Consider the following 17184-nt stretch of genomic DNA (forward strand, 5'->3'; position numbering starts at 1 on the left):
ACACAAATAAAATTTATAAAATATATTGGATTAGAATTGATTATATTGCGATCCATTGAATTTATTGATATTGTGTAATTAAAAAAGACAGAGTAATTCAGATCAATCTAGAAATTTGTAGAAATGAATACAAGGAGTATAAATAATATAAAATTAATAGAATTAGTCAACACACGTTTGATTTTAAGAATGCAGTTTTACTTACGATTTATTATCGAAACACATGGAACACATGGATACCCTTATTAAATGGACAAGATCAGAACAGTCGTTCATTGCGATTTATCCTTATTGTTATATTCTGAATAAGAAACGACGGATTGGAACCATTTCTGCGTGGTCCACGATATATAACGTTGCTGTAAAGAAACGTTTCTCATCTTCATCGATCCTACAATTGACTGGAGGAATTTTTCAAAAATGACGCAGTACCTAAAGAAAAGTACGTATAATCCATATCGAGCCTCACTTAGTATAATCATAGATCTCGTTTGAGAATCAGCCGGTATACGTTATGTATGTAGAAGTTTCTGACGATGGTGGTTGGTGCTCGTGATAATTTCTGCGCCGCCATACATTGTCCAATTCCGTTGTTCCTTGCGTCATGAAAACGGGAGGAACGACGGAACAAAATGTCGTAATGGCGAGTGCGTCTGTTCCGCGTATTTGATGTCGCGATAAAGTTGGGCGTACGCGTCCGCCTTATCAGTTATCCGAAGGAGATTCGATTATCTGCAGGCGTTCTCGCGAAATTCTACTCGTGCGGGCGGCACGGCCCCTGTATCCGCGACAGTTTTACCCGCCAAAAGTGGTGGCGACGCGCAGCGTACCGTGTCGGTGAATCATAAAGCCAAGACATGGAAAGGAACGACTCGAATAACACGCGTTAATTGCATTCTCTCGGCGAGGCCGCGATACACATTCCGAAACACGTGCGACGGCGTACGCTCTTTGTTCGGCGCCGAACGGACTGTCAAATATTTAATTGTGATTTTTTTCTTTTCTTTGCGATAATCTTTAGCGCACGCATCTACATAATATGAAATCGGAGCGAGCATGAAGGTAACCGTGTGCTTCGACAATGTCAGGGTGGTGGTCCCATGCGGAGATGGAACTCTGCTTGTGAGAGATCTGATGCACGAGGCTATCCTGCGATATAAAAAAGCTACTGGCAAGAATGATAACATTCTAACCATCAATAGCCTGTCTTCCTTAACCGGTGGTGGCCTGTTGGATCCAGACGACAGATTGTGCGACGTAGCCGACGACAGGGAGCAGATTGTGGCTCATTTTGTTAGCTCCGATATTAATCATATTGGTGGAGATGGTGCAAGCTCAGTTGGCACTAATAGTCCTGACTTTTTCCATACAGATGGGAAGGAGCAGGGTTATCCAATCGATAACCATTCCTCTATGCCTACCAGTAGTATTAAGAGAGAAAGCACCAAACGGTTGTCAATGCACGCATTGTCAACCAGAGAGCCTTGTCTCGCAACATATTCTGCTCAGTCCCTACCTAGAGAGTCTCGACGTAGGGAACCCTTAGGTCAAGATTCCAAGACTACATATGAATTTGGTAATAACATCGAATCTGAAAATCAGGAGATACGAGAAATTGTGATAAAAAATGAAGCGGGACCACTAGGACTTCATGTGGTACCGTGTTATGATTTATTAGGCAACGATCAAGGTCTTCGAGTTGAAGGTATTGAACCGAATGGTCGCATTGCTAGGGATGGACAAATTGATTTACATGATAATATTATAAAGATAAATGGTCATAATTTGTTACACATACAATTTTCAAAAGTTCAAGAGATTTTTAGAACATGTATGAATGATCCTTGCTTGAAAATTTCTATTGTTAAGCATAAGAAGAAAATAAGGAATGAAAAATCATTGCATAAAAGTTATGGAAATACCAGTGGAGGATCGGAGAAAACTGAAGATGAGAATATCAAAAGACTTCAATGCAGCAACTATAATCTCTTACAGACTGCAAATACTAGGAAAATTGGACGGATGATAGAGATAGAATTAATAAAAGGAACTAATGGTTTGGGATTTAGCGTTACTACACGTGATAATCCTGCTGGAGGACATTGTCCCATATACATTAAGAATATATTACCAAAAGGTGCTGCTGTAGAGGACGGCAGACTCAGACCAGGTGATAGATTGCTAGAAGTAAATAACAAAGAGATGACTGGCAAAAGTCAAGCAGAGGTTGTGTCGCTACTCAGAAGTATTCCTCCTGGAGGTAAAGTTAGGATAATAGTATCACGGCAAGAAGAAATTTCTTCAAACATTCCAGATTCTCAGGGTACTGCGACATCCACTACCTCAACTGCTGAGGTAATGGATAATTCAAAATATTGGAATGTGTTAAATAGATCACCAACGAAGAAAAATGATATACAAGATAAAGTAAACACTCACACTTATGATAAATGCAAATATAAACCACTGAAATCTTCTGATGACATTGTTTTATCTTTACGGAAGAATCGCGTGATAATGAATTTAGATATACCAGTACATGATTCTGAAAAGGCTGGTTTAGGTGTTAGCGTTAAAGGTAAAACCAACAGTTCTGATGACAACACCAATATGGATTTAGGAATTTTCATAAAGAGTGTTATTCATGGCGGTGCAGCATCCAGGGATGGTCGCTTACAAACCAATGATCAATTGCTCAGGGTGAATGGTGTGTCCTTATTAGGATTGTCTAATTCCGAAGCAATGGAAACTTTAAGGAGGGCAATGCTTGATACAAACAGCTCAGTAACTGGTGTGATTAATCTTATAATAGCAAGAAGAGTATCATCGTACGATACAAGTGAAAAGAATATTGTAGATAGTTTGCAGCCTCATCGTAAGCCGGAATCTATTAGCAGCATATACATATCAGATTCAACTAAAGCGAATGATGGCATAGTTAAGGAGAAAAACACTTTAAATTCTCAGACAGATATACTGGATAACGGAGGATTATTATCTTGTGTAACAGCTTCACCATGGAATCCTGTCATTGATAGATTAACAGAGCAATATAGTAAAAATAGCCTAAGAAATGAAAGTTATTGCCTTGCTACCAATAATACATGGATAGAATCTGTTGGGAATCTAAAGAAGACTACTATAGGATCGCGCAATGATCGAGTTGAATCAGTATTGCTAGAAGAATCCAACAACGATAGCTCTCAAGGAAACGAAGCCAAACGAAATACGGAGGATAAAGACAGCCAATATTCCGGGGATCCTACGTATGACAGTCAATTATCCTTGGAAGAATTAAATTCTTCATCAAACAAATTTTCTCGTGATGCTCTTGGTAGACAGAGTATGTCGGAGAAACGACACGCCGCTCTCGACGCTAAGAACACGGATACCTACAAGAGAAACAAGAAGTTACGCGAAGGTCGAGAAAACAAGAACGCAGAGCAAACCAATCAGAAATCGACCAGCCAAACGAGCAATCATTCAAATGATGTAGATGATTATACGAAGAGGAGCAGCAAGTCCAACAATTTTGAAAAACATACAAGTAAAGGAGCCTTAGCTGAAAATACAAGTTCCGACAATAACGTGAAACACTACGAAAAATCTGTCGATCCTGCTCAATCAGAATATATGTACACTATACCCGGATGCAATAATAAGTTTCTTTCTCCGAGGAAACATTGGCTCGTTGACGATGTACACAGTCAAGTTACAAGTAGCAATAATATCAAAGATGAACGAGACGGTTTTTCAAATAGTCGTGGTGACGTGAAGCAGGCTTCTCTTAATTCAGCGTTAGACGATCGATATAAACGTTCACGAAAGAAAGGCGGTATTCGGTCGGCATTGCTTCGGTTGGGCAAAAACAGGAAATCACTCAATTTCGGTGATAGCATAGAAACGAGGCACGAAACCAGTAATTACTGCAGCGGAACGATCAATTATATCGCGTAAATACAAAAATAATTTGCTAAATAGATACATAGAGAATTTTGTATAAGTAAATGATATACATATATTCATATATTCATGCATCTGCAAATATATACACACACATTTTGCACATATATATATAAATATATATTTTATCTACATCTATATATATATAAATATATATATATATCTATATATATATGGTCTATTCCAAAGTGCCTTATATCAATAATAAATGAAAATAATTCTTTATATGTATATAATTTTCTACTTGTCTTTAATCGATATTCGGATCATGTACTTAATATGAAAAACGCTTGCATAGTTTATACGAAATTAAATTACTAATAGTTTCAAAGTAGGATTATTGTTATTTCCGAAACGTACTTTCTATCGTTCTCGTCGATCTAATAATGTACCTATTACGACTTATTAAATTTGTAACATCGAGCGACATTGAGGATAAATGTAAAAAAGTTACGAAAGTCATGGTGGGTATAAAATTTTTATTAATTTCTTTTTCAATTTTTTTCTCAAGTTTAATGGTATTATTGTATTATCTGTTTCAGCATTTCAGATTATTCCCAATATGATCCTTTACCAACAAAAACGTTTTCGAGGCAAAATTAATATACAAAAACCCAGAAAGCCATTTTACTTTAGAGGGCTGGTGAACGAATTTCTGGAGCCGTTTTATCCAGCGCGAAATAGAAACAAGGAATTAGAAGAACTGTGTCACAAAGCAATAAACGCCGTGAAAAAGAAGGAGCTGGGAAAGAAATATAATCCTTACCAAAGAATAATTGCACGTGAAGTTCGGAATTCGTTTGACAATTCTAAACTAGTTGCCATTTGCCATCAAAATTCTATGACAATGGAAGAAGTGTTTGAACTCCGAGTTGCGTTAAAGAAAGCGAAAATGTACTACAAGCAATATAGCAAGACCATTATGAAATTAGCGTTGACAGATTCACCTTACACAGCGACACTACCATTGTATGACGTATCGCACGGTATCGTGTTCGGTTCGGACACAAATGTTACCGTCTTAGAAAAAATTATCAAAAAATTTCCACAAGTTTTTCTATTGGGTAAGAATGAATTTTGTAAAAAGTATTAAAATAAGGAAACAATTGATATAACCTATCTGTTTTTTACAGCGGGTATATTGGAAGGACAACTACTAAGCTGTGACGATTTTTTGAGATACGGCAAAATGGATCTTACAACTTCGCGGATGCATCTTGTTCAGTTGTTACAGAATGCAGGTGGTAATAATTTAAATCAGCAGCTCACATATCATCAATCCACATTAGTTGCTCGATTAAAACAAATTGGTATAAACGAAACAACTTCCGATGAGAACGAAGAATCGGTGCCTGTATAATTGCAAAATATATGTATACTTCTTCTTATACACGATAATTTATTATACATCTTAGATTTATCTAAAGCTTTAAGTACAGTTTATTTCTCTGTATCTTGTATTTACGATAAGAATAAGAAATATCGGTACAAATTATTCTTTTTATTAAAATTTCAATTGCAAATCTCTATCGAAGACAGTACCGCAATAAAGTTAATCATTGAGCAAGCAACTTCTACCGCACATTGATTTATCGGAATTCCAACTTATATTAAATATATATCAGAGACACGTCACACGATCGAATTTGTAACATGTTTTAACAAATAATAATATGTAAGCATTCTTAAGACATGTTATTGTCACCATAAACGTCATATTTATTAATTGTTGTGGCAGTTGTAACTTTAGTGGCAGTAATTGCAACGGGGATGACACTTGATTCCGTTTTCACCACATTTGCAGCCACCGGACGTGTCCCCTTTACCCTATAACAAGTAACAAGCGCAATCAATAGAAGCGCGAAACGTAACGATGTCGTTAATTGTTAACAGGTCTACGTTTGTTAGAGCTTACGTAAAAAAACCTTTAATAATTTGCAAAAAATCTTAATAAATTGTAAAAAAAATTTGTTCACTTACCCCTGGACCCCAACGCGGTCCTCTGGTAACCCAGCATATCTCCGTTTTGCACATGGAACACACTAGCCAATCGCAACCCCATTTTTTCATAAGAACGACGGCACACGTGGGACACGCAAGTGCTTCACCTCTATCGACCATCTCCTTGAGCATCGCAGCTGTCCTTTTAGATTCTTGATCGGTTTCTTTCGAAAGTTGCAATTCCTGCTGATATTGCTTGCAATTCTTCCCGGTATGAACAACCTTGAAATCAAAGTTTTTATATGTTTTTAAAAATCTGTAATTTCTTTAAAATGGGTATTATTATTTGACTATGTGCGTTGGTAAATTTGTGTGATAATATTCTGATAAAAGAAAAAGTGAGTAAGTGGATGAAATTTTTAGACATCTTATCTGTTTATTACATTGTGTTATAATTTTAATAAAGGCGTTGCTCAGATTTTATGTAACAGGAATTGAAATAATAGTGAAAAATAGCAGAAGATATGGAAAAACAAAATAATAGATAAAAGTATCGACAGATTCAAATGCGAATTAAAAAAAATTTAAAGTAATATTGCAAACAAAAATTTAGAATTTTGCACATTTTTTAAAAATATAAGAAAAATGTTAATTCGTTACATCGAGAAATAACAATATTTTTATTTCCATCTTTGTGTATTTTAATTTTTCTAAATTTATCTACATCTTTCTGCAGTAGGTGTTACAGGGCATACCTGACAGGTGAGACAATTATTAGCCTTGCACACGGGGCACAGGAAATTGTTCACATCATCGTCATAAATGCACCACCCAGGACAGTCTGGTGTTTTACAATGGAAAGCCTTGTTTCCGGCGTTATTCTCCGCTTGCGTGATCGATTTCGCAAGGTGCTGCTGATAAACTTCCGGCTCGACGAGCTAGGCATAGTCAATAATAGGATCATCTACTTTATTAAAACTTGAGGCGATTTTGATTTCTTCAATCAAAGAGAGAGAGAGAGAGAGAGAGAGAGAGAGACTCACCGCCTTGATCTCGCGTTCTTGAAGAGTCGATTCACACGTATAATCAGCATCTCTGTATGGACATTTCACCTCCGCCTCCTCGCAGTATGCAATCGTATTGGCGATGCATGGCCTGTAAATATACGATGAAACTTGTTATACGCCGGCACGCACGTTTGCCTTGTTAATTACAAGTGAACAAACGAAAAATGTAATTTGTAGATTGTGCATTTTTCTTTTTTTTGTTTATGAAATATTTCGCGCAACAATTTCTACCAAATTCATGCATGTAATCATATTTTGCAGCAATGCTAGCATAATTATTGTCGGATTAGTAATGCGCATGAATCAGCATGAAACAGTATTATAAAGCAGATAAATATACAAATGTGATGCATCATATATAAAATGTGACATATACGTGTTTAGACATTCAGGCGAGTTAAATGTAATGTATTTCGCGCGGCACAAATTAAAATCGATGAGCGTTCGCAGCAAACAGTTATAATAAGCAAAAGTGATTTATTGTAAATTGTCATATAAAAAGCAGACATGATAAAATCTAAGAACACGATATGTAGCCACATATCATGTGAAACTGGCTCCTGTACTTTACAGATTAAACATGCATGTAATTAAAGTTAGGATGAAGCAGATTAAGGGGTTTCTACCTGCAGAACATGTGCAAACAATCCCTCAGAATTACACCTTCACGTGGACCATATGTAACAAAGCATATTGGACACTCAATTGGCTCGGAATTCGGAATGACGTCCCAGTTCTCCAACGATATCAGTTCCTCGTATCGTGCCATCTTGACATCTTCTGATACGTCTGCTTCCGCCGTTTCTCGCTATTGTGCAAGGATATCAAAATCTATGTTATGTATCTTCTTTAGTTAACGTACACTACTTATTGTTAGTGTAGAGAAAATGAGCGACAAGGCAGTAGTGTAAAGAATATGAGATAGCATATTGTTGCGCATTTGTTATATACCTGATGTTCATTTATTGCTAATATTATTTCCTCTTTCTCAACAGTCTCTTGACTGTTTTCGCTTATTTGCAAGACTTCCGTTGGTGGATCTTGCGGCAGTTGTTCAAGAACTTTATTTTCCGTGGACGGTGCTTTATTCGTCTGCGTTACATTGTCGATATTCATTTCTATTAAAAAAAATTGATATACTATAATTTATAAACAAGAGAAAAGCGTTGTTTACAAATTATAATATTCACATTTTTGTTCGTTATATCTTATAAAATACATTTCTATTTTTATTACATTTTTACACTTTCTTAGGAAAACTAATAAGCTTTTGTTTAATCTGACAATGAGTAGTAGACAATGACACTGAATGTGGGTGAATCAGATTACCGGGTGCTACAAGATAAAGAAACAGTGGTGAACCATCCACTGCGTGTAATTCATCAAGGGTGGCTTCGTCATGATCAGCCAAGTTTTTCCCAATGATCCAGCGCTGCACATTCGTAGGTATTTCAAACTCCGTATGTATCTTTGTCTTCAGCTCGGCTACGGTCATTCTCATAGGCAGCTATTCATCATAATTGTTTCAATTCATAAAGCATGTTGTTTATTAAAGCACATTGAGGCTGAGTTGCGATATTCACGGCCAGTACTGCAAATCTATAGTTTATGTCACGTACACTATAGATTTTCGGTACTGGCAGTGAATATCGGAATGCAGCTTGAGTAACCGTCAATATAATTACCTGAAGCGGTATGGGCCCTTGGTGAGCGAGTTTGTCTTCGATATACATATTGACTTTAATCGACTGATCCTTCAAACGCGCCGCAGAACGCTGTCGTATCACAGAACAATGGATCTTGAGCCTTGCCAATTCCTTCGCTAATCCCGCTGCTTGCTGATGATGGCCCGACGCGATGGCTCCTTCTAGCTTTCTTAGCAATCGATTTATAGCCAGAGTATTCATGTTCTTTGCTGTTGAATGATCGTCTGCAACAATAATTATATTATTAAATTCCTTCTATAAAATATAGTATTAAAATCCAGACAAATTAATTAAAAATATGTAAAAGTTTATTTTTCTAAATCACAATTCTTTTATAGTTTATATATTTCTTTATTTGTCATCTTTAGTTTATTTAAGACGAATAATTCAAATATAATTGTCGTTTCAAATATAAATAGTTGCATTATAAAAATATCGTTTTATATTTAACTTATATTTCGTAATCTTACCTTCTTCTTCTATAAATTCTTCATTAGATATTTTAACAGGATTACTTAACGAAATATCCTTAGATTTTATCGAATTTAATGATCGTTGCTTCGACGAGGAGGCAGGAGGAACATGAGCATTGGCATACAGCGACGGTTCTATTATATTAGCATAAGTGTTTTCTTTGTCAATGTCCTTCGTGGTTTTCGTAGCTTCTATCTCGGCGAAATCACGCGGTCGTATTAGTTGGAAAGTATTCTTGACAAGGACTGAACCTTTGCCAGAAGTTTTGTACAGCACGTTTTCGTGTTTCCAACCTGATGTAGACGGTCGTTCGGCGGATGTAGAAGGTTGATTTAATCTACGGATGTTTCCACTGGTTTGGGCCGACGATGACACCTTTTGCTTATCTGCCTCGTAATCGTTCGACGATGTTACTTCCATCCTCGTCGTCGTGACCGGGACAACATACGAGGTCTTGTTCGTAGGTACGGGCGAACGCTTCTCAACCTTTTCGAGAACGTCGCCGTCGTTTGACATGGGCTTCCTCGGTTTAGGCTGCTTTGGTAACGAATGCTTCATCTCCTTTAGCATCTCCTTCAAATCTGTAATTGGATCCTCGACAGTATTGAGGAGGGTTGATTTTGTCTTACCAGACTTCGTCTTCTGGTTTGAATTAATCAAACGCGATGTTTCCTTGTCTTGTATCGATCTTTCCGGCTGTACCGCTGATCTTGTCTTACCATCCTTCTCGGCTTCCACCAGAATATCGAGCACTTTAGCCACTCTGCTCGATACGGCTTCATCCTCTGGAACTTTGTCTTTAACGCAGTCGAATTCGACTGCTGGTCTCTGCTCGAGTTTGAACTCTCTAGAACGCAATTGGCGATCGATCTCGTCGAAGATGTTCGAGAATTCTTTCTGCACCCCCTCCAATCGTTTTCCATTTCCTTTCGCCTTCTCTCTGACGGGATCTAACGTATTTTCCGTGCTTTCAACTAAGTTACGAGCACGGGACAGTAGAAATTTCCTACTTGTTTCATTATTTAATCTCGGCGATTGTTTCAGCGATTCTCTATCTTTTCTTTCTTCGGTGATTTCCTGTCGTGATCTTATTTTTTCCTCCGCTACCGATAACGCGATGTCTTTCTGAATAGCTAGAGACTCGTTCGTGCGATTAGCAGCGAGCTGGCTTTGCAGAAATGATATTCTATTAGACGCTTCCTTCATCAGCTGATCGTTCTGCCCCTTGTTAGAAGTGGTTTCGTCGTCTACTGAACTTATATTCGTATGCGTCAATTCTGTCCTAGTCCTTGATGATCTCTGTTGAGGTAAGAAGTATTTTGAAATATCTTTATCAACACGAACACTATGACTGAGATCATGTTGTGCCGAGAATCTCTGACTCTTCCAGTCTCCGATCTGTTCGAATCTGCTGTTCCTTGTTACATCGCGATCGAGTTTGTAATCTGACTGATCCTTCTTAGCAAAGAAATTAGCATTAACCGTAACTTTGGTGATATTGCTGATGGCATTGAACTTTGAGATGAGAGCGCGTGTGCCTCGTCGAGGTGACGAGCTCTCCATCGCCGAGGTAACCATATCCTGAACAATTTCCTCATTAACATCGTTCCTTTTTTCGAAGTCATCCATGAACTTTGATGTTTTCAGCAACATCGACGCCCGAGCTCGCGCCTGCTCCTCCTGTACGATCGCTGCCGCTTCTTTATCCAATTCACTGATGTTCGTCAGGATAGATAAACCGGATCTTCGTTTAGCTTCCTGTCGCTTCTTATCATCGCTTTGTCGGTCACCGCGATGGAAAAAGTTTCGCCTCGATGAAGAATCAACGGAATAATTCATGTTCGTTTTGATACACTTGTCCTTCATTTCGCAGGAAGTCGTAGGACCGTGAAAGATTGTACCTCCTCTCTTGGACGATCCGAGGTCGCGAGAGTGCTCGAAGACGTTGCGCTTATACCAGGGTCGCGGCATAGCCGCGTTCAAGGTAGCGCCTACAGAACTCTGTTCCTTTTCTCGAGGCATCAAAACGCTGGACTTTCCAGCCTCGCCGTCTTTGTTATTTTTCGCCGCTTTTGGGCTGCCGCAAACTTCCTTCTTCGACAACAGCATACCGCCTCGAAGAACCAGCGTGTCGTTGCTAATCGATTGTCTCTCGTCGACATTCTTCAGTTCCATACTGCCGCCATCGGTGATAAGCTCCGACTGCTCTTGGGCGAAACGAGTTTCCGCGGTCGCTTTCTCTGGCGGTTGCGGTGCCCGTCGTTTCCGCCTGCTACTGTTCCTCGGCGTTTCGCGTACATCGACTTCCACGATTTTGATTACTCCGGGAGGATTGGGCGCCTTTCGTTTTCCCTTCACGTGTACCCGCCGCCTCACGGAGCCGTTGTAATCGACTCTTGACGAACCCAATAAGCCCTTCTCGGATGACGGGAAATTTTCGCACGAGGCAAAGGTCGTGGACGGATGCAGCGAATATCTGGCAGTGATGTCTCGTCTTCTAGAGTGCACGTTGATCGGTAACGTGCAGGCGGCCACGTTATTCTCTTTGTTACCAACGGATACTTTTGAAGCTCCGGCAGCGAACGGGCCAACCTCGGCAGCTTGCTTGAGAATGTCCAGGGACAGCACGTTGCAACGGTCCAATGTTCCCGTGTGGAAGGCGAAACTGCGAACTGTGGTGGTGCTGTAGAAGGTGTCTATGCTCTCTACGCTGGAGTAGACGCTGCTGCGTCGTCGGACGACGCCGATCTCATCGTCCGATCTCGCGTTTGTTCTTCGTCGCTTCTCCACGGTTGAATCGCGATTTCGCGATTTGAACCACCTGAACAGGGAGAACCTGCCGCCGCCGCCGCCGCCGCCGCCGCCGCGTGTCAAAGAAGTCGCCTCGCCGTCGACGGTATCTCGCGTTACCGCCCCGTCTGTCGCGATGTGGGACGTTCCTCCTTCGCCGTTCGGTGCATCATTGAGGGATGCGCTCGTCTCGCTATTGCATGCGGTTCGCTGTACCATTCTTCCTCACTTACTCACATGTCCCGGGAGGCACCGCGCCCCCCGTCTCACCCCTCGCACTGCATAGAGTTCTTTATTTAGATTCACTCGAAACGTAGTTTTAAGTTCCTTCCACAGTTCTGCTAAAGCCAAAAACCTCGACGGGAATTTTAGAGAGTCTCGCACACCGACGGTCGTGTCCGAACAGACTTCCTCGGCACGAGGAACACTCTTCTCCTCTCCTCACTCTTCTTCTCTCGCGATTTTCGTGCTCACCGTGTACTTTTAACCAGCAGCTTCTCAACTCATCGGCCTTAAGAATAGTCCGCTGTAGATCTTTATCGGATTTCACTAAACGATCATGGTGTCAGGTGTATCACGACGATGTCTTCGGACGACGATACACGTGCTCGCAAACGAATTGTATCGACGGATTTTGCGGTCAAACCGTGCATAGTCGGTGCCGAACCGGCGACAAAGATACTCACGTCGGTGTTCTATTAATAGATTGGGTGATCCTCCCGTGGCGGGGTTATTTTCAAGTCCACTTTGCACACCGCGCGTCGACCGAAATCAAAACAGAGAAATACGGGCTTAATGTGCGCGCTCTTCCAATACACGGCTCTGTAAAAAAAAATATAGTTGCGGTTCCCTCGGGCTGTATTTCATTCAAAAAATGTTCTTCTAACTAAAAGTGATATAAGCAATTCTTCGCGCATAGTTCTGGTTTCTGTATTTTATTAAGAATGTAATATCTCTAAAATATTTATATTAACGGAAAAGTTTGAATGGAAAGAATGAATATTTAATAAAACGTATGATCGAGCTCTAGTCTTGCTTAAAAATATCATATCTTTATTTAACGGTAATAAAATTACTGAAGTTAACAATAGAATATTGATCAAGATAATTAACGTGTAATAAATTATTGCATAATTTGTTCATTATTTACTCATTACTTTTATTTATTATCGGTTGATGAACTATTAGTTTGCAATAATATTAAAAATGTTGATGTAAAACTATTTTTATATCATATTTTTAGGTCACACAGACTCATACTTTTAGCTGCCGATGTTCACAGCTGAGCATATTAATAGCTGGTTGATGCGAGAAATCTTTAAGGCATCGAATAAACGTCATCCTCTATAAATTTATCTGTACAAATGCGGTGGTTCGATTGTATTTATTTCCATAATAATTCCATATTATCTGTACTCAAAGCATAATTCTATTACGCCAGACATTGTATCTCAAGTTTTGAAAGCTTAGAACGTCTGATTTACATCGCCGTGTTCATTTGCATCACTATACAGGGCTCACGCGTGATATTATTTTTGGATTTGACTAATCCCATGAGAGGACATGGATGAACGAAGCGATGACCAGACGTTGATCTTTTGCCGAATGAATCAGAGTCTGAGTTTTGACAAAATTCCCGAGACCGACGTGACACTCGATACAACGGTCTCCCGGAAAGCTTTCTCCGTGTTCTTGAAAATCCCACGCAACCGAGGCATAGAGGAGCTTTTTTAAGCTGATCGGACACTGCCCCGCACCATGTAGCATTTCCACTGAAAATAAACTCACGTTTTGCACGTCGTGCATTTCGCCGTTGCGTTCTCCAAGAATACGCGAATCTTCTTGTAGATGTAGTAGATACAAAGACATTGTGTCCACAGACATAAACAATTTGTGTAAATTTTTATTATATATTAATTATTAAAATAATTTGAAAATATATTAAATATTTGGTAGATAATATTCAATTCCGTAAAAATATTTTTTCTATAATTTTTTGAATTAAAATTTAATATCGATAAATTTATAAAAAAATTAATCAATATGATTATAAAATTTTTCATATAATTGTTTGCAAATTAAAAAATAAAATCAAATATTATTATTTATTATACTATAAAACATTGTAAAATTATTAATTATTATTATTTGTAATAATAAAATTTACAATATAAAAAATTCTAAATATTTTAAAATCTTAAGTATTTTTTCATTTTCATACCGATCAATTAATAATTCCGACATAGCTGTGCTTAAATTTTATATGTAACAATTGTCTTCCTGTTGACAATCAATCTATTCTTCAATTTATGACTATCAGATAACACTCAATGAAATTGTAACATGTATACTTCGTCGTAAAGTTTGGTAATAATTATCCTGACGCGATAATAGAGAGATAGAAAACAGTGACGATAAAGTGCAAATGTCGCATAGATTTTCATCGTATTCTAGTGATATTAACTTTCTCTCTTTTATTTTGCTTATTATACGAACGATAAAACGTTGACTATCGATTTCTGCGTCTTTCTTTCTTAATCCGGATTTACATGTGATTTTTGCCAACCGTTTAGTGCGTTGACATAAAAAGATTTATTGCAATAAGTTTCTTCTATTGTGGGATATATGAGATTAATAAAAGTTTATAAGCCGAAAGAGCATTAATCATAGATTTGTTTTGTACCATAAAAATAGCATATGTGTTGATAAAACTACTTTAAATTTTTATAGCCATATTAATCATTTTTTTACATATTAAGTTCATAATTTATAAGTTAAATAAGATTACTAAGGCTCTATATGTGAAAATATAATTCGAAATTTCACGAGCTATTCAGAGCCAGATGCGGATAGTAGTACGTCAATTTCATAGAAAATTAATTTTTCTATAAAATTGTTTGATGTACAAGAATGTTTCTTACTCCTCATTGCAAGTATAAATAAATATCAAGAGATTCTAATAAACTTCTTTTTACTCCTTTGAAGAAACGTAGGCAAGAAAAAGAACAGTCGTCTAGCAAGCGAAAGGACTCGGGTTCGATTCCCGATTCAGTGACTCCATTTCGATATTTTTCTCGCCTGGGGTAAAGAAAAGGGATTTAGTAGAATCTCTAATCGAGATTTATTTATACTTGGTATAAAGACTAACAATAAGAAACATTCGTGTAAATCAAACAGTTTCATAGAAAAATTAATTTTCTATGAAATTGAAACACTACTATCTGACTGAATAGCCCGTGAAATTTTCAATTGTTTATAATAATTTATTTTAATGTCTTTATATGCCATCAATGAAAATTTTGATTACAAAAGTTTAGATTTAGCTTAAAATTTGGGAATTAATTGAGGACATAATTTTAATTGTGTACACATCTTTTCAAAAGAGACAATTAATTCCCATCATTATACATATCTTTATTTAAGAATGTACATACCTACTATGGTTGTTTCGCCCTCTTTCTTTTATAAAAATTAAAATAATTTTATATATAAACATAAATAAGCATTAGGTAACACATAGATTTACATGTATAAAACGCAAGTTATATATAAATAAAACAGTTATAACATTTCGGCAGTATGGTCTATTGAGAGATCATACATAAGCAATTGTGATAAAAGAAGGAGAGTATTATTCGAGCAATTTGCAATTCCACGACGATCATATCGTCAATATTAATGACATTTTGTTATTAAAGGAGAATGATTCTGTCAGATTACGTAGCTTCATTCACGTTTAGCAAATAGTGAATGGATGCTATCAGGCGGTTTGTTCTACTTGGTAGAACATAGTGCTTTAGGAGAATGATTCTTTTCCAATGTCCCTTGATTATACGGAGCGATGGAAGCACGACGGAGCAAACGCCGCCGTCGAATAAAAGACCGCTCGGTGGTCGTCGTGTCGGGGAGTGTACGTGGGTCTTAGCTCACTTTTATTGTCGGAAGTCGAACTGGAGCGCAAGGGTGTGCGGCCCCCTCGTTCCTCTCGCGTCGAGCCCGCGGTGCATCGTCGCTTCCGTCTCTCTCTCTCTCTCTCTCTCTCTCTCTTCCTTATCCGAGAGAGTTTATTTCGCAAATCCACCGGGTTGCCCCACGATTCTTGGCTCTCGCTGTGTGTATATGCCATGTTCTGAATACAAATCGCGGGGTTTCCTTTCCGCGAGCTTTTCCTAGACTGCCAAGACCCCGCGATCATTATCATTAATGAAGAAGCCGGTGGCGCAACATCGGGGGGGAGAGTCTTCTTCGTTCTCCCCTTCGACTGGTAGCATCTTCCTAAACGGCACAACTCACGGTGACCGAGAAGGAAATTCCGAGGCCGACAGCGCAATGCGGGATTATTCCTGCCGGATACAAACCTCCGTCCATATTCAACGATTTACAATTTTTATACTCGCGCGTCCCCTCGGGAAACGTCGTCGCCGTGTGTCGTTGAACCCGGCGAGAAAGGTCAACGGAGGAGAGTGTCGAAGTTTCGGCTAGGGATGTTTTATTTAGACGTCCCCCCCCCCCGCCTAACCCCTCCTCCGCGTAGCGTTGGACTTCACGGAATCGAATGTAAATTAGTTATCGAATAACGGCTTTTCTTCGGAGTCTCTTGTAAAGCGAAGAGGATCGCGTGATTGGTGACAGATTTAAATGAGGAGATAATTTTGGATCCTGCGCGAAGAGGACGAACTGAATTATGATCGTTCGTTCTCCGTGATTTTTTTAGTTATGAATGGCGCATGTAAATACGCGCGAATGCATAATAAAACAGCTGTGCGAGGACGCGCCACTATATGACGTCAGTGTCGTGTCATTTATTTTATAGAAAAGTGTTTGCGTCGTGTTATAAAACTGGGAGATTAAAATGTCGCTTCAAGTCAAATCGAGGAACCGTCTTTAATCACGTATGAATTAAAATTAAAATATGTTTAAGAGCAAAACTGTAAAATACACTGTACATGTAAAATTATTTGTAGATTACATGCGTTTTATATTTCAACAAAATTAAATGTTATAGCTACGACAATAATTTAACCGTCGTTCTCTTCTCAAAAAAGTACAAAAAATATCTTACATTATTTGTAAATAATAAATAAACAATAGATAGTAATAAAAAATAATACAATTTAGCCGTTCGCAAAAATTAAGCATATAGAACTATAATTTTATATATCAATAAACATTTGATCTCAAACTCATCGTTTGCTCGTTATATTCTATAAGAAAATCGAACTTTATTGTAAGATGAAACACTT

At 38.3% G+C, this 17184-nt stretch overlaps 3 protein-coding genes across 4 annotated transcripts; 2 read left to right on the top strand and 1 right to left on the bottom strand.

Moving 5' to 3' along the window:
* Positions 1-302: 302 nt before the first annotated feature.
* Positions 303-5351, top strand: LOC140669841 (large ribosomal subunit protein uL10m-like). 2 transcript variants are annotated; one of them, XM_072900047.1, is made up of 3 exons: positions 303-442; positions 4506-5027; positions 5097-5351. In XM_072900047.1, the coding sequence occupies exons 1-3, from the start codon at positions 421-423 to the stop codon at positions 5321-5323; spliced, it is 771 nt and encodes a 256-aa protein (XP_072756148.1). In that variant the 5' UTR covers positions 303-420; the 3' UTR covers positions 5324-5351. The 2 variants fall into 2 exon arrangements, with proteins under 2 accessions (XP_072756148.1, XP_072756229.1); XM_072900128.1 differs by lacking the exon at positions 303-442 and adding an exon at positions 4222-4427.
* LOC140669668 (partitioning defective 3 homolog) lies at positions 641-4074 on the top strand. Its single transcript, XM_072899734.1, has one exon. The coding sequence runs from the start codon at positions 1057-1059 to the stop codon at positions 3955-3957; it is 2901 nt and encodes a 966-aa protein (XP_072755835.1). The 5' UTR covers positions 641-1056; the 3' UTR covers positions 3958-4074.
* Positions 5352-5443: 92 nt separating the features above from the next.
* Positions 5444-12637, bottom strand: LOC140669618 (uncharacterized). The gene is made up of 9 exons (XM_072899642.1): positions 9148-12637; positions 8657-8901; positions 8301-8478; positions 7923-8089; positions 7598-7779; positions 6948-7059; positions 6660-6842; positions 5944-6186; positions 5444-5790 (listed from the first exon to the last, which is right to left on the bottom strand). The coding sequence occupies exons 1-9, from the start codon at positions 12158-12160 to the stop codon at positions 5710-5712; spliced, it is 4404 nt and encodes a 1467-aa protein (XP_072755743.1). The 5' UTR covers positions 12161-12637; the 3' UTR covers positions 5444-5709.
* Positions 12638-17184: the final 4547 nt, after the last annotated feature.

Source organism: Anoplolepis gracilipes, chromosome 1, assembly GCF_047496725.1.
Source record: "Anoplolepis gracilipes chromosome 1, ASM4749672v1, whole genome shotgun sequence".
In the NCBI taxonomy this organism is placed as follows: domain Eukaryota; kingdom Metazoa; phylum Arthropoda; class Insecta; order Hymenoptera; family Formicidae; genus Anoplolepis; species Anoplolepis gracilipes.